The sequence below is a fragment of the Bombus vancouverensis genome, chromosome 16 (assembly GCF_051014615.1).
Source record: "Bombus vancouverensis nearcticus chromosome 16, iyBomVanc1_principal, whole genome shotgun sequence".
NCBI lineage: Eukaryota > Metazoa > Arthropoda > Insecta > Hymenoptera > Apidae > Bombus > Bombus vancouverensis.
In genome coordinates, this window is record NC_134926.1 from 9814684 (window position 1) to 9840957 (window position 26274).

Here is a 26274-nt window from a genome sequence, read left to right on the forward strand (position 1 = left end):
TTGACTGTTTGTGGATCTTGGGTAGATTCGTAGCGATGATATCAGTGGTCAGGAAAAGTGGTCACCCGGTTTATGGAATCGCTATCGCTTCGCTCGAATTCGAATATAAATTTCACTGCCTGAGTCAACGTTCGAACGTGCTTTTTTCGTTGAGAAGACTACGCGAGAAGAAAGAAAGACAGTGAGTTGTAACGTAAAACGCCTGAGTAGAGAGCAATCGGATTCAAGCGAAGAAGCGGTCATAGTCCATTTCAAATCGAAATTCGATTTCACATTAAAATTGTAAAAGTCCATTTCTAGTTAAAAGAATATCATGCTAATATCATAATAGGTATAGGAAAAGATATTTTCCATAAAAATGTCATTTTTCAGTTTAAGGAATCACAAGATGAATTTTCTGATTTTTGTATAATACTATCGTGTTTTGTTACAATTAATACAGAGCAAGTTAGTACATGTAACTTGTGGGTAATTTTATTAATCAACAAGTACAAACTCTACTTTTTAAAGAATTTGTCTTTATATAGAAATATAAGAGATAGGTACTAATCGATAGAAAGAGTCAATCTCTATTTCATAAAATAAAAATAGCAACATAACATAGTAATTAAGAGTCGAATATAAGAATATAGTATAACGTAAGAAATGAGAAATAAGAATCTAGCAATCTGCTGGTAATATGTTATACAGCTAAAATACAAATAAATTTATTATTATTATTAAATACAATTGTATTGATTCAATTGTATTCAATAATATAATTGTATACAACTGTATTCACTTGTATGGGAATTTTCGTAAAATTTCATTTCTATGAAATATAGAAAAAAAGAGGATATTTCGGTAGGGTATATTTACGACAGCAGTTGTTTGAACACGTTGAATTCCCAATAAAAAGGATGTTTCGAGGTATCAGATATAATATGATTTAACGGGATTCCCTTAAATCCAATTGTAAGCACACAGATTCTCTTATGCTGAGAACAATAGCCGAAAATATGCACAAGAGAAGCGTTTGCCTCATCTTTACTATTATTATCCGTTCTTCGAGCTATTACTAATATTAGACGTGAGGACGCTGTCGTTGAAAATCGAGTACTTCTTGGTAGGTTTAAAAAGACATTTGCCAAGTTATTGAGTCACATGAGTTTCTGTCATATGATTTTTGATCGCAAGAATAAAACGACAGAGAATAATAAGTTGTCAAATTTTCTTATTGTTAGACGCTTTGGGAAAAAGAATCGTAATTTTATTACAGCGTCACTATTTTTGTGACAAGAATAGTCGGAAATTATATTTTCTAATTTGTAAAGATTGTCGTTCTCGTTGAAATTATATAAATATTGGAAAATTGAATATCGTTTTCTTTGGAATTTTCGATTCTTCTTTCTAATATCTTCTGACGACTTATCACATAGTGATTTTTAGATTTGTTTTTAAATCGCGAAAAATTCACAATTTTTGCAAACGAGTAGAACAAAATTCGAAGAATTCGTAGATAGAAATATACATGAGAATTCCTATTTTTTAAATCTAAAAAGGAACTCGTCGTTCCGGTCGGTAAGATTTCTTATTTGCAGTTCGACTTTACGAATACAAAATTTCTCCAATGTAAACGGTGCTTATATTTTATTTTCTCTCAATAAATACTTCAAATTTATGGTCCCATTAGGTTATACTGCAAATACGTCCAACCACTACTTCTATTTTATTCAAGAGATTAGACGCACTCATTTGCATAAACACAGCTGAAAACTGTCTCGCTCGAATTTTATATATTTCTTCCACAAATTTGAAATTTACTCAAATTTATATAAATATATGTTTGAAATTAAAAAATCAAGTAGATTATCAACTTTGAATTCTGACAGGATTTTTTTGAAAATCAGGATTGAAAATGTTGTACAGCTGGACGTAACTGAATAAACACGAATTAACATATCACGATCGATGCTTCGGTGTTTTGTAACAGCTGCTGCATTGCTATATACTGTGCTTGAAAGAAAATAAAATAAAATATTCCTAGTGTCTGCATCGTGTAACGCAACTTACGAGTTTTTTGATTCTTTTGAAAAAAGCAGCACGTTCCAAGAAATCGAGTACCGTTATCGAGACTTCAACTAGAATTTATTATATTATCATACATACATAGTATTATAAGATATATAGAATATACAATAATTTTAAGCTTCTTTGAGAACTGTAAACATCGTTGTACAGTCTGAGACGCTAATAACTTTGAGATCGATCCGAATTCAAATAAATAGATAAAGGAGAAAACAATCTTTTTATATCGTAAAATAGCATTATACAAGAGTTATAACTTCTACGATCGGTAAAAGTGATACTTTTTATAGAAATATATATAAAAATGTAAATTAATGTTTCTTGGGATTATTACATATTTATGAATATTTCAAGGCGATTTCGAAAAATCGTTTCCTTGGCTACGACTTGTTACCTGGGGCTATCATTTGATTTATAGCGTTGCTGTTATTTCAGTTATTGGTTTAGGAACATCGTAATGTTCCCAAATATAGGGTGCTGTTTATTCAACTAATTACCGAGTTGACCTGCACCCTCTTACAATTGAAACTACGACGTCCTCGATTTTTGGGATTCCTTTATACGACTTTCGCAGGATATTTTTCATACATTACACAATTTAGTCAGAACAAACAATCAAATGAAAAAACTTGTTTGTTTAAATACTTTTATAGTACATTTACGTCTCGTAACAAGACTTGTTATTCGTTAGAAATGAAAGAAGAAAGACAATGGTGTATAATTCGAATTTTCTATAAATTCTGCAGAAAATAAAAAGTTACTGGAACATTTCGAGGTAAAGTTGCTACGTAAAATATCTGTAATTTCTGTATAGAGAGAAAGAAATAAATAACCGTTAAACGAAACGGTTTAAGGCTTTTACAAGAATTAAGTACTTGGTAGATGTCCAAATTCAGCCAATAAAGTGCGCCCCAGTTCATGCGTTTTATAGAAGGTACGTTCGACTACTTAACGGTGCCTCGTGATCCTTCAAGCTCGATTACAACGCCTCACGCACAATTCGATTTTAATAGAACACAAATTAGTACAGTAGATAATTTACATATCGAAAACAGTTACATTTTCTTCTTAGTCATTAGTTGTGACTCATAAGTAATACAATTAGATGAATCATTAACTGTTAACTGTTCGTCGTTACATTCATTATATTAACAAATTTCCCCAATAATACTGTTTCGTTACAATCCACTTACTTGTAAGAATCGTATTACGTGGTTTCTTTTTATAAATCATCGCGAAATTCCGGATTTTCGTGAAAATTTATATGTCTTTTTTTTCAATTTTATAGCGCCAGGTATCGTACGGATAAATATTTCACATAGTTTTTCACGTCACGTGCGTTCCGTGAAACTTAGCATTTTCGTATTTCCTACAAATGCGCATGAAAATCCCCGATCTATTCGTCACATTGGCCGCTTAAAATCTTCGAGTTTATCAATATTATTAGCAACAACGGTGTCTCTCGGATGATAAGGCTAATAAAATTTCAAAATGTATGACGCATAGTATATTCGTAAAGAGCTTCTGCAAATGCACGAATACTTTGGTGAGTCAGAGAGTAGTAGGTAAATTATTGTGCAAGACAATCTGTATGATAAAACCCTTTTCTCTGATCACGATTCATAATAATTAAGCATCTTCTATTAGCAATCTTTATATTACAAAGTCTTCTTCTTTCGTTCGTTACAAAGCTATAATTCATCTCGTATAATTTACTTTTATATTGTACAAATTCTGTTTAATTCGATCCAAACTCATTCGATGTTTCGTTAAGACTTAATCTTTGGAAGATGGAAACTAAAAATGGCCATGAAAATTGATCATAAAAATACGAGCCGGCATAACAACTCACAGTCTACTCATAATACACAGAATCTAAGCATTCCTCTCGCCAAACTTCGGCTATAACTCGCAACTTCCGTCGGAGCGATTCACAGGTCGTGTTTCTCCCCACTATGGCGCGCAACAAACGCAGAACTTTGGCCCAGATAAATAGCTGGCAGCCAGGAATCAGGCACGTAGACCACGCTTTGCAGTCGAGCGACGTTCACGCTACTCGTAAACGTGCTCCGAGGCGCAGTGTAATCGAAACGCTATTCTGTATTCCTTACGTTCGAACATAGAACACGTGCTAGTCGCGACAGTTCGCGTTATCCATAAAAGATCGTGAATATTTCTGGCAAATTTCGTGAAACATAATTTCCACGCTATCGACGGAAGCACGTGCTTATTCTGACTGAAGTTTTGGCGAAAGACAATTTTAAATAGAACTTTGACAAGTTTCGTAGAAAGATTGGAAAGAAGGTGACTGAGCAGGCTGAATTTTGTCTTGTGAAACGCCGCTTCGAAGAAAATTCGTCCGCAAGTGCGTACAACAGTTGGTTGTGATCGACCAAATTGAACTTTGGCCTGTGGAAAATTGCTCTAACAGATTTCCTTGGAAATTTGGGGATTCGTGACTCGTCGAACTAGACCTTCGCTTGCGAGGAACCTTTGCAGGTAGTTTCAGTTTAATTTAAAGTCTCGTTGAAAGAAGAACGTGCGTCTCTATAAAACCTTATCGAAAAGTGCGTAGGATAATCGTGATCGACGAGGTTGAACTTTGTCTTGTGACTAACTTTTGTTTGGTGCTGTTTTCAAGACATTTAAAGACTGTTTTAATTAAACGTATTTTGAAATAATTGTTCGTTGAACAAGAAGACTTTGTAGTGTAAAAATTGGTGAAAGAAGTATTATAGAAAGTGTGATACTTTCGTAAGAAGAATAAAGAAGAGAAGAAAGTGAAAGGATCGTTCACGAGACAACCAAAGAAGTATTAGAGTACCTGAATTTCGGTTAGGCAGATCGTATCGAGTTAGGTAAATCGTTGTCAGAGAAGGTAGAAGCTATAAGAAAGAAGATGGTTCAACAGACGAACACTGAGTTTGCAGTTGGAAACGTGGACGAGTACGTCAGGTATTTTAATTACCTGAGGGCTCTGGCAGATCTCACAGCCATGGCTAGCATCATAGCCGTTCAGGTAATTTAATATTTTGGAAAATTTAAGCAGAGTCAGCAATATAACTATGGAAATAATTTGCTAGAAATTAAACAGGGTTTTTAATTGGCCACGAAAATTATGGTATTTTAAGTAGTTGTACAATCTTATGGTAGAATCTTATTATAAAATTGTTGAATTTAATATCTGCTAGTATGGACTCTTCGGTAAAGCTCACCTAACAGACCTATAGCTTAGACACAACGAGAGAAGAGAGAAAGTGAGTGTTTCGTCCAAGATCGAATTTGATATATATTTTCTATTATTATAGCCTCATATTGTAGTATTTTACTATAGATTTTTGTTTGTGCTATAATAAAATCGTATCACAGAAAATTTGGAAATTTGGAGTTTAGCTTGAGTGTCTGATATTGTTATGAAAATGACTCGATTGAAATTATGAATATTTCAAATGATTTATCACTGATATTCCGTAAGAGACAATAAAATGAAGATTCGAGGTGTAAAGTCTTTAGATCACTCTTAATTGAACATGTTTACCGAAAGATGATTTAACGATTAGACTGTTGTTGAAGGTTTTATATTATCGCATCAATTATATTGCGATAAGATAAACATTTTTGGTTGTAAGTTTAAGCAGACTTTTCATATCCATTACATGATAATTTAATTAAAGATTTCACTCGTTTTTCGTTCATTCTGTGAAACTTCTGTAACAATTGATGAAATGAAAATTCTAGGTAATTCGAAGCACTCGCGAGATGACAATTTTGTAATATTTTGATATAATTTCTAATTATTTTCGACCACTCTACGATAAATAACAAACTTAAAGTTTAAATAATCAATTTTTTCTCAATGCACAGCTATGACTAGCAGTAATTATAATACTGATAATTAAGTGTTCAAACAATTTCATGAACAATCGTTCATAAATATTTGGCAACTCAAACTGAAACGTGATTTATCATCTCGATATTGTTCGAATTACATTCATTCTTCTACAATTACGTTCGTTCTTTGACTATCTTTAAATCATATCTGACAGATGAAAAGAAAGAGAATTTATCACGCCGAGGTTCTTATTCGACAATAATTCGTAGATATAGTAGCAGCTCGTTATAGTAGCAACTTTTGTCTGATTTTGATCGATGAGATCAAAGAGCTGTAGGTATATCACAGTCAATTAGGTTCACTTTCTAAAAGAATGAGCACTTCTGAGTACGAAACCTTGTTTCGGTGGGACTTTGATTCCACGAGCGTCGGTCAACTTTAATTTCTAGATAAAATGATATATTAGATACATCATTTAATTCTCGTATAAGAACAATTACGATTATCATTGATATAAATATATACATACATTAATAAAAAAAAACGAATTTGGCTTTAAAGTTTATAAAAAGTTTGTAAATATAAATTTAATCACGAAAGGATGATAAATTCCCATTGAGGGAATAATTCTCCATAAAATACAATTTTTCTCTCGATTTAATTCGTATTCGTACGGCACGCTGGTACACTGGTATCGACTCTTTTATTGGCCAACGTGTTGTTGGTCGTACGTGATCAAACCCTTCGTAGACGTAATTGAAATTTCTCTAAAGAATTTTAATACGGGCAAGTACATTAACGAAAAACATGTTTATTTTAGTAAAATAAATTTATTATAAACGTATATAATCTATATCGCTATTTACAAATAGGGATATGCTTCCTATTATCCATATTAGGTATGTTTTATTGTTATTATACATATGACAACGAGTATACGTATAGTAAATCGAAACGACTAATTGTTGATTGAACACAAATTTTACAACATTCATCGATGGTGTTACAGTATTTATTATTTATTGAAAGCATACGGGTATTTACTTCTCGGTGGAAAAATTAGAAATTTTTTATTGGAATGAGAAATTTTGGTTTAAAATCATCCTTTGATAAATTCACGATAAAGTTTCGACTCGACTGAAAAATATTAGAAAGGAAAGTACTTTCTATGTTATTTTCTACGAAGAATATTCCATGGCTGTTTTGTGGAAATTTCCAGAATTAAGAATCAGTATGGGGATTAATACTCGCGATACAGAGAGTATCACGCCACTGTGTGGATTTAGGAATCTCCGAAATCTCGAACCTCGTGGCATATGTCGATGCGCGGGGATTAACGTCTCGTTTTAACGATCGATATCTGGATGAGTCTCAAGGCTCTTCAATGCCGCGGAACCAGGGCAAGGTGGCGAGAAAAACGTCGATCCATCGACGTCGTCGCCTCTTCAGCGACTTCTAACCCCGAGCAATTCATGCTCTACCCTCTTCTTCGTACGTCTAATTACGAGATCTTATCATTCGCTGCCAAAAGCTCTGCCTTAACTGCTGATAATGTTTTAGAAAGTTCCAATTAGACTTCCAAGATTTAGGGACTTGATAAAGTAATAAGTATCCTAACTGTAATAAATGTACTAAATATAGAAACGTAGAAAAATGTTCTAAGAAACTATTGGCATAAACGTTCCCGTTACTTTTTTATTTTCAATAATTTTCTTCCAATCAGACTACCAAACGAAACCAACTTTTCTTGCAAAGATTAACATCCAAAGCTAACGTAGAGGTAATAAATAAAGAAGTAAGAAAATTCCAATCGTATCTCCTGGAAAGGTATTTGAATTTTACTGTAAAACTGTAATAACGCATTTACGATTAATGAATGTAATAATTAAAACGAATAGTTAGGAGTTTCAAAGCGCCGCTTAATGGGGTCCAATAGTCCCTGTTTTAAATGTCCATTGTGCCATCACATATGCTGCGCATTTAATAAAAAAGCTCTCGAACAAAAGTATATAGACTCGATACTGGGAAAAGGAATGTCTGAATGAAGCGATCATTCTTCAACGAAGGATCCGAAAAACGATGAATAACGATCTTCCGCTTGACGTCAGAAATTTGCGTACAAAGGGGGCCGGGCAAGTGAAACGATGAAGCGACCACGTATTCTCGAATCGGTAGTAAAATATCGACAATCGTATTCCTTTCAATGGAACGAGTCACATGGTCGATCAAACTTTCTGCGAAGCCCCAGAGTCAATCGATTTATCTACATCTACGTGCTGGTTGAATCTTGTTTTCCAACCAGATAGGTATCAGTCAGCGTTTTATCTGTCTTATGCCAGTATTTACAAAAATACATCGCAATGGATTAGACTATCTCGGCTATTATTTTATCGGCCGTTCGAACATTATCGCCCTAACTCGTAATTTTTCTACGAAACGAGGGTCGCAGGAGAGAATGACTTTTGATTGGAGTATAAAGCAAGGAAATCGGCGCTCTCCAGACAGATTTCAAGATATCGAGTAAAAATAACGTGGTCACGAGGAGATGATCGATCGATTCGGACTAAGATCGCTTTGTTTCTCCTTTTTTCAAGCTTCGTGTCTTTGTTCTATCAGGAGGAATTTTGTAGAGCGGTGCTAGTTGGTTTTAGTTGAGATTTTGTAAAAAGCTTTGGATTATTTTCAGGCGAATATGGGATATTATCGTTTTATCGAAAAATACAATGTTGAGCAGGTTAGTTTCGTTAGGAACATTCATCAAGTGGAATTACATATAAATTTTTAGAGAAGTCAGTTTTGCTGAGGTTATTCGATAAACAGAGAAACTCGTGGATAAATTGTAAGGTAGACGATATATTTAAATAGAAGTGTAATTATAAGTAAGAGCTAACTGTGTTACCCAATAACTGAAAACCCCGAAGCCAACGTTCCCTGACTACTGTTTATGGTCTGTCTTCGTCGCAGTCTTTTGTCTGTACGCTGTCGATGGCTTCGGTGCTTGAGAAAACTAAAAAGACCAGATGTAGAGTTTTCTTAGTAGTGGTGACCACTTCGACAAGTTTCAAGAAGAAAGTTTATTTTTACGGAACATATTTTATAGAAACGAAATGAGGATCGAGTGATCTACTTGACAAAACTTTTGCCAAAATTGATCTTCTTGGCATATCTGGAGAAAGAAAAATTCAAAAAAAAAAAGAAAGAAAAGAAAGAAAGGAAACGTTTAAGAACATGACTGATAAGTGTTATCAATCGACTTACAGGATATTTAAGATAGATGTGTCACGGGTCGTGTAATCAGAACATTTAATTAATTTTTAATACTTCATAAGTAGCTAATAAATAATAAAAGAAGAATGCTTCTTTGGAATCCAAATATGATGAATTCATATTTATTTTTATTTTGCAATAATACCTAAGATTCAACAATTTCTCAACGCTGCTTTCTTGATACATTAATACTTTTAATAATCCTTGTTTTTGTAGCTGAAATATTCTTTTAGCTAGTCAAGTGTCAGATAAATGAAAGAATTTTTACGGGATAAAACTTTAACGCTATACTTCAAATAGAAATATTCTATTTTTGATCATTCGAAGGAAATATATTTCGAGATCGATCTTGTGCTCATCATGTGCACTCGAGTGCTCGATCATTTAAGCTCATTTATTATTTATATCGTATTGTCTAGATTTAATTATCATAGATTGCCAAAAATGCCTTAAATTCTTAGGTGAGAATCGATTATCTTCTTGGCATTAATATTAAGTCCATGTATCGTGATTATTTTTTATAAATAGATCGAGAAGTGGCGCAAATCTTGCATCGATATTGCGTGATATTTTTGTTCTTATTAATTCTACAAATCGTTCGTGAAATGATATCATAGAATTAGAACAAGATTTTATTAGAAAAATTTAATTAATCGTACAATTTCACGCAATTTAGCCGCGTTATGAACTTAACAATTTATAATCAATTGCAGAGAAATCACACGAATCTCTCACATTTTATACTTCACTCGGGATATCCATCGTAGCTAAAAAAAAAAAAAAAAAAAAAAAAAGACCGCTGTCTTCTCTTAAATCTTCATTGACGCACGATAAAGATAATTATTAGACTAAGTTTCTCGTAAATTGAACGGCTTAGTACTTTTCCAATGATTCAATCTTAGAAATTTCCGATCCTTACTCATCGTTCGATTTTAGATAGGGTAAAGTGTTGTCACCTGAAAGATAAGAAATCCCCCTGTGGGAGTTTACCAGGAAAATTGAAGAAGCAGCAATAACATAGCCACAGTTGTAATACGCCACGATAAATAGGCGTTTTAACGTCTTGCGATTTAACTAAACAATTATCCCTGAGAACAGATTTCATTCAGAAATTATGTCACTGATTAAATATATCGTAGATCTTTTATTTATATTTTGGAATATACATTATAATATTTTTCAAATATTTTTAGATACATCTCTTATAAGATGAACATATTTAGCCTGACTATTTTAATTAAGTATTTATGAGCATACAGCTAAATATGTTCCCTGGTACCAGTATTTATGAAATGCTATAGTTAGAAACAGAGTGTTTCCACAGCTCCTTTTATAGTTCTATATTTGAAAAATAGAGTCTACATATTCAATAAATATTAACAATTAAGAAAATAAATAAAATTAAAGGAATGCTTTAAATCTTTATTTTGTAAATATTAACTTTGAGACAGAAACGAAGGAGTATTGAAAATACTACATACATACTACTTTTTAGCCTAAACGTGGATCGTTTGCAATCCAATTTTCTTTACACTGAACCTGAAATATTCAATCGCTACTCATTCCTCACCTATCTCAACATTACATAACGACAAAAACAAATGACACGGCCAGCGTTTAGAGCAAATAAATGGGAAATAAATTATCGTGAAGTTTCGAAAAATTCACACGATAATATATCGGTGACGTAGCTTGTCAACGGATATCGCGAATCGATGAACTCGATTATGAACTTTATCGGGCAATCACAGAGCCCGACATATGGCCAAGAAATTATCCACGCGAGATTAATCGCAGCAACGATAATCGATAATCTTATCTGTGATTTAACCAACGATTTAACTAAACGTTATAATTATTATTAATTGCATAATACGTTATGCGATTAGCTTATCTTTGTAAAACTAAACAGTGGTATGTTTAAATTGATATTTCTTTTGTCTTCGATCGAGATATTCGTGATATTATTCTTCTTGGTATATTCGATGTAATTGTATTGCTAATTAATGGAATTAAGATTCGTTAAGTTCCATAGTTCTGTGATATTTCTCTTTTTCTGGCATTTCAGCCTAGTTTATTTATGATTATTACGGTGACGTTGATGAACGAGGAACAGTCGTCTTCTTTTTGGAAACCGGTATTAACAGATGTGTGCTTTTTTGTGATGGATACACAGGCAGCCAAGTATGAGAGAAAGGTCGTTCGATAATTTATTGTGCGTAGTTAATGCTCAGTGACCTAATTAACTTCTGAGGACGTTTCCTTCCATCGATTAGTTCAGTTTTTTCAGAGATTATAGAAAATTAAGTTCTCGAAATTTAGAATTACTAGCTTTACCATTAATCAAAATTGAAAGATTAAATCGAACATTGCAAAAAAAAAATTGAAAGCAAATCGAATGAACTTCACCGAATCAAAATAAAGCGAAATTGCTCCAGATCAAATCCAACTATGTCCCGACAATAAAATCGAACTAAGTCGAGCCAATTCAAACGAAACAGATCCTCATACATCAAATTAAATCAAAATCTTCGAATGACAGATATTGGAACGATGAAAAAGTTCCTTCAAACCTAATCAAACTTCTTCAAACCAAAAGACAATTATTCGTATTAAAGTTTATGCAAAAACTCTGTTTCAAATGAAGAAATTAAAAAAAGCACGCGTTATAGGGATGTCGAAATTTATGAAAGAAACTCCAAACAAGTTCTTTCAAATCCAATCAAACCGACTTAAACTCCTCCAACTCCGAAACAAGCTTTCGCTTAATGAACGCACAATATATTACATGCAGTGCCATAAAAAATATGTTATACTTATCTCTATATAAATCTTCAGAAGGCTGAAATATCCTCTGAAAACAACATTCCCTTACGATATCTCTTCTCGCAAAGAAACTCATTCACCGATCACGCTATCACACGACGAGCACGCGATAGCTGGAAAAGCCAGCAAACAAAATCGTACAAATCCTTCCAAGGTGCATCTTGTTTCTCGAAACAGACGACTCGATAACAGGTCAGTCCACCTATCTCTCCATTCTTCGTCACATTTGCATCAACAAGAATACTCGTCGTAATCATTCAAATGGATGAGAATAAAGAGTCGCAATAAAGCTCAGACGAACTGATAACGTACGTCATGACACAAACAACGATGCAATTCATCTTTTTGAGAATGCTGTGTCGTTAGCAACCGATTCTACCATAGGGTGGTACATGCACACGTCGCTTATCTGTGTGGAAATTTCATTCGAGACACGCAAATATTATAAATTTCGCGAGATAAGGGATAGTTTCAGGCAATCGGGATGGAGGATGTCGATTGGGTTCTCGTTTTCGTCGACTTTGTTCCATTAATTTTCGATCGGCTACGCTTTTTCTACGTTGCGAGGGACAATTTCTCGACAAATGGACGGAAATCGAGGATCGGATTGTGAAAATCGTATGGAAGAGATATATAATGTAAAACGTGGATATTATGCAAAAAGGAAATGTACACAATCCTCGGAATATTTTAACGTCAAGTGTCTTTTTAGAAGCAATTTAATTTAAGAGGATTTTAGAGGAAATCAAGGAACAATTTATTCTTTAACACACGTCGTTACAAAATTGCTGTGAATGTTCAATTTGTGCGAATCGTCCTGAATTTCAAATGTTCCCTTTATCATGAATTTTACATTTCTCTGAATTCTGTTTAACCAGGAAAATTTGCGACGGTTTTGTATTAACAAATCGATGAAAAATTTGATGAAATAACTATATAAATAATGTAATAAATATTGCGTCGAAGAATTATTTGGTAAAAAGGGCAGCCGACTAAATATCAGTATATTTTTCTGATTACAGTTTAAACGAATGTTAAACAAGGAACTGTCACACTTCTCAGAATCGTCCAAATCCGGTAACCAGATATCAGAATATATCTGCAACACCTTCCTCGGTAAGTTGAAAGTTAAAATACACCTTTGCAAAGCTCGTGACTTCATTTTCATAAACTTACATCTTTGACGAGACTCTTTACGATGATTGAAAGAGGTGGAAGGAATTGTATTCTTTGTCTGCAACGAAATACGAAACGGTCGTGAAACTATAAGAAAAAGATAATTCGCGATTTTATCGAGGTCGACGCCAGGAGCAGATTTACCAGGGACAATGAGAGCAACGTAGGCTCTTACGCATTAAGAGCCCTTGAAACACCGTAAACGCGCGCATGTTTCACGATCATTCATCCCGTTAACGCTCTCTTTGTCTCTGCTTGCTCGTCAAACGAGGAATCAGAATTTTTAATTACTCAAACTGCCTTATACGTCGATGCAAACGCGACTTACACCCTTTCTCGTCGCAATTTAGAAAATCCAGCTCTATTTACGAATTAATTGGCAAATTGTAACTTTTGTCATTTTTTTAACTTACGATAGTTTCTCAGGATTAAGAATTACGTGTTGCTTCGTATCAAAGACTCTTCCTATTTCTCACACAACTTTCCAAACCACCGGAAACTTCTGCCAACTAAATTGAACCAAGTTATCAAAATCAGATTAAACCAAGTCCTTCGACCAAATAGAATCAAATCGAACCGAATCATAGCGATAGAAGGCAGCAGCTCAAATCAGATCCAAGCAGAACCATCTTCCAAAGCGTATAAATCGAATAATGAAAAATCTTGCAATGCGAATCAAACAAACGTCGCTTTAAACTTTAACAAATCTGATAAAACGCCAACAAATTTCTGTATACTATTTATCTCTCTATACCATTTTCTTTTTTTTTTGATCTCAAGTGTTCATATATTCTTACCACGTTATCCCATATCATTGTTACAATAATAAAATGTTATAACAGATAAACAACAAGATGTAGATATACCGTCTCTACCGACCGACGAGGACTCCTTAGCTACCGGAAGTGCAGATAAGAAGGAGGCGAAGAAAAAGGACCGCGTGCAAAAAGGCCCAGCTTCCATGTCACACATAAGCGGCGTAAAACGACCCCTCACACACACGAACAGCTTCACCGGGGAACGTGTGCCGCTTCATGGTGTCGAGACACCTCACGAAGAAGAACTTGGCGAGGTAAGAGAGCTCTGTCTTGTTTTACAATTACGCGTATCCCGACGAACCAGCAAATAACCGAGAGTTCGCTCGTTCAAAATCAAATTCACTCGTTTAGAATTAATCCGCAGAAAGATTAGCTAAAATCTACGATGTTTTCGCGTACTTGGCGTCGTTCTTTTTAAAATCTTTCCGTATCCCACGGGAAAGCGTTCGATTTTCAACTATTTATTTCTAAAAGTATTAATTATTAAACTATTCATTTTATCGCTCCTCGATGATCTGAAATTGGCAACATTTAGTTCGAAGATGCGAATTTAAAAGGAAAGATGGCTTTATTTCTACCGAGTATATTTTATTTGTTGTCGTTGTTTCGCAATGTTTTTCAACGACTTTTTTAACATCGAGTAGTATAATTAATACGTGGCGAGGAAGTTTCCTGCAAAGTAATTATTAATCTAAAGTGGAACTATGGCTTGCTGCTAATCGATAATTGTACACTGTAAGAGTTGTTCCATGGATTTGCAAAATAGAGATCACAATATTATGATACAGGATCCGTATTGTGTACAAGTAACGAGTTACGAAGTATTTTTTTAATTTCATCTCGTTCAGTTTTTCTCCAAACTCTGGCAGCTTCTATCTAGCTCGCTTAAAGTTAGCCGTATGAAAAATTTGTTCAGTAAAGGAAAGTTATCTCTTCTGTTATACGTTTCTTGCGTTATTTTTCTTGCAAGTTGACCGCCGTAGGCCAACTAGTTAACTATAAAAAACGCAACTAGAAAATGAAGGGAACGCCGTGTTATCGGTTACCGTGAAATATGCCGTATGATATTCGCAATAATGGAAAAATCGCAGCTATCGAGAAAAGCAAACGCTTTTATTTTAATTGATCGAGCGAAATGGCAATCGATGAGACAAGATCTCAGAATTTCCTGGTAATCTCCTCGCGTTTGCACTTGTCCAATGAATCATCCAAGTCATTGATAACTATCTGTACTGTTGAGTAACCACTCGGCCGATATGATTCAGGTAGAATTGCATAAGTGGTTCCCAGAACGCGAAACAAGAGTCGCGAAAGCGAAATTAATTAACGGTACCCTACACTTTCTACTCATCCGGAAGACCTCGATTACGGATTCAGTGTCCCCTGTCCAAGTGTCGCGTTCGAGCAAAACGCCAGCACAACCGGTTTCAAAGTCTAATTGCAGGAGTTGGAAGTCGCATGAGAAACTTCCTGTAAACCGAGTGTTCGATCGAATATCGCAAATATTAGTATCAGTGCTTGCTAAGCATTTGTAAAGTAAAGTTAGGCGGCTATTTCGCCGAGAAAAATAATTTAAGGAGAAACACATTTCTCCAGAGTTTCACTTTTCAAAATTAATCTTCCGTTGTCAGTGCCGCGTTAATTTATTCCAAACTAATTTCTATTCTAAATTAACTGTAAACTAATCTCGAAATCGATTTTTCTTCAATGTCGGTCCTAACTTAATTTCGAAATTAACATTTCAAAATTAATTAATCGAGGATCGAGAAGATCGTGGTAAGAGATTTTCAAAGTTTGATATCCTTTTACGGAAACAAGTTTTCCGTTTCAAGAACGAGTTTGTTGCACGTTTGACGAGTCGTGGAAAATTTTTCGACAATTTCAATTGTTGAAGTATGTCCAAACCTCGGGACAACCTCGTATTTCTTGACCAAGATCAGAGAAACCGCCTTGAATCCGCGTTAATTAAATTTTCACAAGACACGATCACCGAGTCTCGGTCTCTACATTCTCCAGACCATAAATCGGATCACGTAGCTTGCTATACCGCTCAGCTTCGCCGGTTTCATGGTTAATTCCACGCCTCTTGTCTAATTATTAATCATGCTAGACACCAGTCAGGAACACGTGTAATCTCTGACACGACTCAAAGACTGTGTCTATTCTACGCTTAGCAATCTAAGTTTTGCATGTAGCTGTTAAACGTCTTTTTTTTCATCGAGCTACTTTGATCACAGCCACGTGTCTTATATCTTCGTACTAGAGGTACCTTGGGAGTTTTTATCGAGTCAGGAATATGGCACATCTTTCGTAACTTAATTTTTCATCGTACGTTCGTCCCTTCGGTGCCGTTTGTCAGACACTTGGATACTTCAGTTATATAGTTGTGATACAATTCTTTTTAGACTGGAGATTTACGTAGAATCGTGTCAAGTTTAGAATAAAAAGTGTAAAATTATGGTTTTGTGATATGGTTAGCGAAAGAGTATTCGTTTCGATATTTCGCAATTGCAAGTAATCGTATTTTGTTTCTTTAATGTTGATTTATTTTATCTGTCAACTTCAGACTTGAGAAGTTTCAACAGTATGAAAATCTTCGTTGCAATAACCGTGACGTAACATAATTTTCTTTTATACTGTGCTTCGCGCTAACTGTTCACGCTGACTGAATTTGAACGGGACATGTTCGTTTTAAGTAAAAGGCTAGTAACAGATTCCTCGAGTTTTTATGTAATAGAATTGTTCTGTCCCGGGACACGACACACTTATGTCACGATTATGTATCCCTGGAATTTCCGACTCTGACACTTGTTCAGGTTTCGACAGGCTTCGCGCTTTCTACGGATGCCGTTTCTGTCTACAGTTTCGTATTCTTCCCTTTATGCGCTGTTCCATTAAAATTGTATCATTATTTATTTATTTATTCTTAGTCCATGCCTTTCGGCTTTGGACGACTTTCGGTTTACATCCCTTATAATGTCCTTACATTACATATATTTCTCTTACTCTAGCACTTCTATTATTATTTACTGTTTATACCTATCTATTGCACCTTGCTTGCTCTATCTCTATGTACTAACTTATATCTAACGCTTATAACTAAGTGCTCGTTCCTTCCTTGGCTTTTGCTTCCTTGCTGTGCTCCCTCCCTGTCGTTCCTCCCCCTCTTCTGCTAACTTCTCTTCTCTATTATCGCTTTCAGTTCTGCCAGTCCTTCTCCAATCTCATTTAGTACTTCTATCATGTTCCTTGCTCCTCCTGTTATCTCACATTCCTCTACTATGTGTGATTAAAATTGTAGAAAACGCGAATAGAAATATTCCTGCGATATGAGTAGAAAAATTCCTGATAATTAATCTGCAAATTTTATTTTATTTTATCGATCTCTATTAATAGAAAAGTATCTCCAATTACCAAATTCTAGAACAAAATTGTAGGGAATTTTCCGGAATATAAAACTCAAGAAGAATATTGCACCGAAGGAAATCGTTCTTCGCCTCTCTCTCGTTTCCTTATCCTTATCTCATTACACGTGTCTATTGGCATAAGTTTCACGGAGAAGTCTATAAATCTAGGAAACTTCCAGCGTCGAGAGCAATGGCCTCGACTTTTAAATATTTACCTGGTTTCTTAATTAACAGAGAGTAAACATAGCGCTAAAGACGAGAATAGTTGGCAACATTTATAGGCAAAATCCATTTCCAAATACGTAACCGTTAGAGCACCGTGCACGTTTTTAAATCTTCCTTTATGCTGGCCCGTGTCGCGTGAAATCGGCTGAAAAATCGATTAAGCGTTGGTAAATGTGGCTACGTGATCTTTTTATGGAATTTTCGAACAGCTTTCTCTTTTTATTACAATCCTTATTTACATTTAAATTTATCGCTTTTTATTTGTACCGGAACTATCGTTGATACTTTATCGATCAATTACGAACTTACGAAAATTTTTAATGAAATAACATCGTTCGCTACTACCATGGTGACTATCCAAATTTTGTTGTTCAGTTTTGTCATAATTTTTTCATTTTTGTTTTTTAAGTATTAGGTTGTCCGAGAAGTTTCTTTCGTTTTATATGGTAATAATAGACGCACAATGTTTTTTGTTTTATATTAGTTTATCGAATTATGCACGAACATAATACTAGAAATATAACGAAATGGATCATACCTGATTCATTAAAATAATATAAAACAGAAATTGTTGTTCATCTATTATCACCTTATGAAACGAAAGAAACTTTTCGGACAACCTAATGTATACTAGTCGAGGCAATTGAAACGCAGCTAATTAAAAACTGCTACAGGAAGAAGATAAACTTTGTCTCGTCTATGAAAATAAAATAGATAGAAAACCTCTGTGACGAACCTCTGTTTCTCCTATTTTACTAACAATTTATTTACACTGCCATGCTGAGCGCACTCGATGCATCGCGAGACTGATAACCGTGAGATTTCGATTCTTCGAAAGGCCAATGCTGACTATATTTACGATCGTGTGCGCGAAACAGCATACGTACGTCGATGAAAAATTTGGGACGAGGTCGCTAGCCTACGATAACCTAATTTCTTCGATTCCTTATCGTTATCATTATCGTCGTTTTCACCTTAATTAGCGAGACACCGCTAAAGAATTTTTCACCAGGCTGAATCGCATGTAATTTGAATATAGGAACTTCTTTGTTCCTAGTGAAAATAAAAATGGTCTTTTGAAGATTTTCTGGCAATTTTCTTATTCTTTGAGGACACATTTATTTAGAAATCTCCTTTGCTTTATTTTATTATTAATGGTTAATCTGGAATAATATAGTTTGAAAAAATTCGAAATGTCGGTAGAATTACAGATACAATATTTTAGCAATGTTTCTTTTCGATTGAACATTTTATTCTTTTGTTTCGCTAATAATGGCTCGATTGTTCGATTTAGAGAATTCGGCAGACGTGTACGAGAAAATTTCGTATGCAGTTTCAATTTCACGCAAATTGTTTATCCGATCCTGCATCTTGTTAGCGATTTTAAGAGTTGCACGAGTTTCCATGTAAATTCGTTTCATAATCCTGGTTTATTTACTAAGATGTTAGCTTATCTTCAAACCGATAGAATTCGCTTTTCTCTAAAATAATTCCAAGCTCCAAAGTACGAACTCCTCGTAGTTTTATTGTTTCTACGTATCACCGTGAACTTTAGCTATTTTAAATTTCCGAAACAATCAAACCACACGAGAACTACGCACGGAATTAACGAGACGAGAATTAACGAGAAAAATTCCATTCGAGTCGTTTGACTCTCGGTTCAACAGACATAACGTTACAACTTTCATTGATCTTCGTATTTAACCTTCGTATCTATTCATAGAATCCACCTAACTTGAATCAGTTTCGTGAATTATAGTAAATATGCGCGAACCCGATTGTAGTCCGCGTTTCTCCAAATCCATTCAAAGAACAATTGAAAATAGAATTTCGTTTTGCATAATCGATGCAAATCCTCGTTCCTGACGAGGAGAGTAGCTACGACTTTCACATAATCAGCTACCGCTTTGTATGCTGATGAGACGCTTCCTGAGTCTGAAGAAACTTCTTCATTTCCGGTGCAACACGCCTTACGAGGCTTCAGGGCCCGCCGCTTTTTATTTCATATGGAAATGATAGACTGGAACGCGAAGAGAGATAATTTCTTTAGATACTTTACATATCAGAATAATATACAGATAAATTAGATTTGACTAACTGTCTTCTATTGAAAAAATAGAGTAAAAGATACGTAGAATTAAGAATTAGACGTAGAATTCTACGACAGATTAAAATTGTATTAGAATTTTTACTTTGCTTTACATCTTTTTTAACATAATTAAAATAGCTTCGCATAGCTGTATATTTATTCTTTATGATTTTTATTATACTTGAGATAGATATTGAATTTTAATGAATTAACTGTAATATAATAAAATTGTACAGCGTCACGTAGGATCGTCAGAATCGTTTGCGAGTAATAATAAACATAAACTGAACTGACAATAAAAACAGATAATATTATTTAATACCATATATACGAAAAATATAGAAATATTATCTGATCGATTAGCCGAATAAAACGTCATTTCGATAATAATGCCCAGTTTTACGAGGCCTTAGAATCGTCCCTGAACCCACACGTTCTGATTCAGAGTCGCGAAATGGTTTCGAACTCCTTATTTGGTTCGCTACACTGGCCACTGCCTGTTTGTTTTGAGAAAACACGGTTAGATACGATTGAAAAAAGTTTAAATCAATCATGATCGATTTCGCCGGGCCTGTGTTAAAATTTATGGCGTTCAGTTCGCATCATAATAAACAATTTGCAGTTCGAGTGTTTTAACTGATCAATTTAATTTCAGGTTCGTGATTGATACGTTTCACGTAGATTGGTAAATGGTTTATAAAAATAATAATTAGCGATGCGAGGAAGTTGATAATTTCTATGAAGAATTTTCGAGAGATTATATTATCTCTTCAATTTTGTGGTTACGTATATATTTTCAGGGTCACGGTTGGATATGAGTTAATTGTGAACACGTTAATTAACGTTAAACAAGGAACTTTCCATTCATTAACAATTTCTTTACGAGCTCGGCAAACGATTAAAAACCTTCTAAAATCGCGTGCCGGTGCTAAGTATCCTGCATGAGCAGTATTGCTAATTGTGCCGCCGAAAAACTGTCTAGAAGGTTAATTGTTCCAGCCGGATAACAAACAGAGAATTTACGTTTCTCGAGAAAATAAACTATCTTAAGAATTTCAGCGAATAAAACAAACGATAAATAATTTTAGCGAAGAAACATGACTCGGTACAAAATCATAAAAATCGATCTATCCGATTCTCTGTTGTTCTAATAGTTTTCTTCAGGTTTGCAATTAAGGACCGCGGTCTAACATTAGAATTAGAACATTATAATAAAATGTAATGATCTCCTGCTAAGAACTTCAGTTTAGAATAAAATTAAAAATTCCATTCTCTGATATACAGGGTGGTTGGTAACTGGCGGTACAAGCGGAAAGGGGGTGATTCTACGCGAAAAAAGAAGTCGAAAATATAGAATAAAAATTTTCCGTTTGGGGCTTTGTTTTCGAGAAAATCGACTTTGAATTTTCGCTCGGTACGCGTCCGGTACGTTATAACGGATCTCACTGTAGATCGTTGTGGAAAAATTAAAAAAAAAAATTTTTTACCACCACCAGTACCACCAGTTACCAATCACCCTGTATAACACAGAAAAATAATTAATTCGGTGAAGACACCGTCGTCATTCTAAAAATCTCTGAAAACCTTCACATTTAGCAAATAGACTTGAACCTACTCTCGGTTAACACAGGTCTGGTTCGTCGCCATAAATCTTTACAAATCTCGTATTTTCTCTATTTTCTAATTATTGTAAACTAATTACTAATAATTCGATATAATCGTTACAGGCTCTGTTAAGCATCAACACATGGGGCATCGACATCTTCCGGCTAGGCGATCTGAGCAACAATAGGCCATTGACCTGCATCACGTACACGATCTTCAAAAGCCGTGATTTGTTCAAGGCAATGTGCATACTGCCCCAGACGTTCCTCAACTACATGACGACCCTCGAGGATCACTACGTCAAGGAGAATCCTTTCCACAATAGTCTGCACGCGGCTGATGTGACCCAGTCCACCCACATTCTGCTCAGCACGCCCGCACTCGAGGTTAATATATATATATATTCATTCATCGTTCTATCCAATTTCACAATTCTAAACGTGTGCCAGAGAACAACGCAATAGCCTTTCTTCCTTTGGGAAACGATTCTATACGTGTAATTCAAGATCCTTTCTCTAGTGAGAATAATTGTCTTTATATCTGTATGGTCTTTTAGAAGAAGAATTTTACAGTTGGATAATTACACGTTTAAATTGATATCTTCTCGTGATGTGTTTGATTATATCGTTATATAGTATGCCAACGTGTTTGGGATTCGCGTTAATTAATATTCTCTAAGCTTGGATTGATATCCAATTAACGCGCAGCAATACTGGTCAGCTAATTGAAGCTGTTTGTCTAATTGCAGTCCGTTTTCACACCATTGGAAATCGCAGCTGCCCTGTTTGCCGCAGCCATTCACGACGTAGACCATCCTGGACTGACCAACCAGTTCCTGGTTAATATCGGTAAGTGTGTTTTTCATGGAAGCTCACAGAATTATTTCTCTGGTGTAGAATCGAGCTCTCCAGTTTATTAATCTTCAATGAATCGCTCCTCGATACTCTTTGAATGTAAATATGTAACATTAATCTTGACAAAGTAGCATCTTAGCAAATGTTAATCTTAATTTTCTCCTTTTTAGGCTCCGAGCTCGCTCTCATGTACAATGACGAATCCGTTCTGGAAAACCATCATCTGGCAGTGGCGTTCAAATTGCTCCAGAACGAGTGCTGTGACATACTCCGCAACTTGACGAAGAAGCAACGCCGGATCTTCAGAAAGATGACCATTGATATAGTTTTGTCCACGGATATGTCCAAACACATGACTTTGCTAGCAGAATTGAAGACCACGGTGGAAACGAAAATAGTTGCTGGCTCTGGCGTTCTCGTATTGAAAACGTACAGTGATCGAATAATGGTTATAGCAAACGCAGTACACTGCTCTGATCTGTCAAATCCCACGAAACCATTATTCTTATATCGACAATGGGTCCAACGGTTGATGGAGGAGTTATTCCGTCAGGGAGATCGAGAACGCGAAAGGAAAATGGTGATTAGCCCAATGTGCGACAGATACAATCCCACCGTGGAGAAGTCGCAGGTCGGCTTCATAGACTACATTGTCCATCCTCTTTGGGAAACTTGGGCAGAATTGGTTTATCCCGGTGCTCGGGATATTCTGGATAACCTAGAGGAGAATCGAGACTGGTATCATTCCATGATCCCTCCGTCACCACCGTCCAACGATCAACAGAAGAACGAACAACAGTCCGATAATATACACTTCCAGGTAAGCATCGTTTCAAAGCTCTTTGCCAAATTTTTAAAAGAAGAGTTCTCAAGTTGTTCGATTCTTTAGTTTCTTTGGATAGTCTGTGCTCTCTTGATATATAGATAGACTCTGTACTCTCTTGGTAGAAAGACTAGACTCTGTAGACTTGTTGATCGTGGTTTTTAAATTTTCTTGGGATTTTTAATTTATGCAGCTAACAAAACCTCATGAAACTTATCCAATCAACTTATTGATTCTTCAGGTGACACTGGAAGAGGACTATACCATTGACACGGAGGAGACCGCTGGAATGTGACTGAGATTCGCGGGTATTTGCAAGAAGCTCCACGAGAAGGTGCAGCAGACCTGGTGGCGCGTGCGTCAGTAATCATTAGCTCGCTGCCACTGACTAAATGTCTATGTGTCTATCTATATTCCTTTTTGGCCAAGCTCCACTCCCCGGAACAGTGGAAGAAACCTTGTCTCAACAGGAGAGACAGGACAAAGAGAAAAGGAAAGAGTGAGAGAAAGAAAAACGATTAACTGGAAAAGGAACGTCTAGTCGCCGCTAGTTCAGACCTCGACAAATAAACACGGGGTCTTTCTTGACGTGTCAGAAGAGAACAAAGATCAGCCAGGAAAGAAATTTGGAAGATGGAGGACAACCCACATTGACGCAATCGTTTTGCTCAGACGCTGACGCGTCTCAGCTATGGGCAACGGTCCTAAATCGCTTCGTCTCGACTAGTTCGAGACGCGACGACAGCGTCCACGATGGACCATCCTCGATAGAAAGACAGAGAGGAGCATCGTCGTCGTTACCATTGTCGCTTTTCTCCCTTCCCATAGTCGTCGTTCGATCGGCCCCAGATTGGCGCGTCTCTGGCTCGAATATGGAGGGCACGAATCTCTTCACCAAGTACCTGTACATTACCCAGGTGAACCGATCACGGTAAAGACTATCACCGTGTCTTTATTAGGTTCCCTTTATTATCGTAATATATAGAACGAGAACGTGAAAAACGACGCGACTCGAGAAAACGCAGGAATATCTCATCTCGCCTCAGTGATAGGATCCTATCTTGACATATCAATTACACGGTACAAGCGGCTCAGGTCGCGATATTCCAACGATCCGGAGGATCTTCTACGCAGCCAGCTGATCCTCGATTGGTTATTGAAGAAATTGAATGTCTATGTTGGACCGTTTATTCCGATTTCGGCCAAATTGGCTATGTGGCTGCGGTAGAGACCAGATTGGATAATTTTACAAAAGAATTAAAGTTGGATGGTTAAAAAGTTTGAAAAAGAGAAGGTATAGCGATCAACAGAGAGGGTCAGGGGCATACACACGTACCTACACAGAAGACACGCGATCGTTTTTAACCAAAGAGTATTGTTAGTCACTTCGTCGTTTCAGAAACGAACTCTTTTTCTTCATTCAGGATAAATAAGAAAAAATGAATTATAAATCGTGAACAAACAGCGAGACATCATCGCGCGTTCTAGCTTGTAGCGATGGTAGATTACTTAGGGGACTCAGCGAGGTGGAGAATTAAATTAGTTAGAACTTTGCAACTCGATGTGTTTACGAAACCGAGACTAAGAATAAAAAAAAAAAAAGAAAAAGAGAAAAGGTATTAAAAAAAAATAATAATAATAAATGGAGATAAAATGAAATAACGAAGTACTCTCTCGCTTGGATGTCTGTGAATCGCTCAAACTCAAGGATCCATGCTCGATCTCAAGTCGATGGCGTCTCGATGGTCGAGCGTCGATCCTCTTCGCTCTCTTTCTCGAAGCATCGCAATCTTTCATCGAAATTCAACTGGTATATGTACACAGACACATATATATAAAAGTATATATACATATATTTTTTTGTAAAAAAACCTTTTTGGGGCTTGTGTTTTCTACGATGCATTTATTTTCTCCTTTTTGATATATGCCTAACTGAATAAAGAAAAAAAATTTATCGTGTCAATAAAACGACGAGGAAATCAACCGTGATAATGTTTTCACGTATTCGACTTTCTGACGAGAAAAAAGCGGCCGCACGGGCAAAGAAAAATGGCCGACACGCGTCAATTGCTCGAGAAAGAAGCGAATACTTGTATCTGTGTCCGTAGGCAGTGAATCTAGTGAGTGTTTTTGGTGCTGTGCACCAAGCTTAGATCATTAAGAGTAATTTACGTAAGGCTACGAGTACACGACTAGATATTAAGCTGAGGAATTAATGTATAAACGAAAAGAGTGGAAACAAAAAAAAAAAAACGTAAATGTTCTTTAGGACGTAAGCGAACCAAGTAACTAATGATAATTAAATATTTAACAACGAGAAGAAGACGATGAGAATTAATCGAAATAAAAAAAAAAAAAAAAAAGAATTGACATGACGCTGTTCCATTTTGGGATCCCTCCGACAATGTTCCGCTCGAAAGACGATAAACAGATTTTGGACACGACGAAGATCGTGAGATTCGAGTGAGAACGACCGATCGAACGACGGGAAAAAATAATTACAAAATACCTACGCGTATAATTTTTTGCCGATTTCCGATTTTCTCCGTTTGCCTTGTGGTGACCTTGATATGTAACATATAGATTTAATTCCATGGTTTTCTCTAGAATTGTTGTACATATTTTTTCCTTTCTTTTTTCATGGGTTCTGCGACGAACCAAAGATAATATTGCCCTATAGTAAGCTCCCTCTCGTGACTAATGACGAATGTTTTTGTAACGTGGAATACAAGCGACAACCGCGTTCACGATGATATTTTCTTCATCGAATGAATATGTGTGCTTGTTATTGTGTATTTAACGATTTTACCGACCCACAATGGTGATGACGATGACTATTATTGTATCATGCGGCACGGTCACGATGATGAAACGTTGAATGATCGCGAGAGATAAAATAGGGGTAGCAAAAATGAATTAGAAAGGAAAAAAAAGATGGCAAAAAAATTTATGAAATAAGAACTAAATACTATGTGTTTGATTGCTGGACAGTTAAATGAACATGTATTTATCGGTGTAATCCTCGTATAAGATATATGTGTAATAAAACATATTTATTGTCGGAATTTGTTGTTTGTCTTTTTTATTATCCTCCACATTTTTATTTTGTTTGATTTGTTTTATTTTAAAGAATCTTTTGGGAAGCAAAAGGTTTGAGATATTCGTTGCATAACTTTTTTAACACTGCATCGGCAATATCTCTACTTATCCGTGAAAATACATATACTGATAAATTACTATAGAACACGTACCTATTAGTATGTAAATTAGGGTAAGGTATAAATG

General features: G+C 35.5%; 1 protein-coding gene across 24 annotated transcripts in view; it reads left to right on the plus strand.

Moving 5' to 3' along the window:
• dnc (phosphodiesterase dunce) overlaps positions 1-26054 on the plus strand; it is a 396997-nt gene extending 370943 nt beyond the window's left edge. For 23 of the 24 annotated variants that reach the window (XM_076625387.1, XM_033340659.2, XM_076625395.1 and 20 more), the window contains 6 exons: positions 13015-13108; positions 14011-14240; positions 21435-21698; positions 22061-22160; positions 22337-22986; positions 23231-26054. In XM_076625387.1, the coding sequence (XP_076481502.1) occupies positions 13015-13108; positions 14011-14240; positions 21435-21698; positions 22061-22160; positions 22337-22986; positions 23231-23284 (1392 nt within the window). In that variant the 3' untranslated portion in view covers positions 23285-26054. Of the gene's footprint in view, positions 1-4130; positions 5087-13014; positions 13109-14010; positions 14241-21434; positions 21699-22060; positions 22161-22336; positions 22987-23230 lie in introns of those variants that run through there. The other variant, XM_033340663.2, reaches the window with a different exon arrangement.
• Positions 26055-26274: the final 220 nt, after the last annotated feature.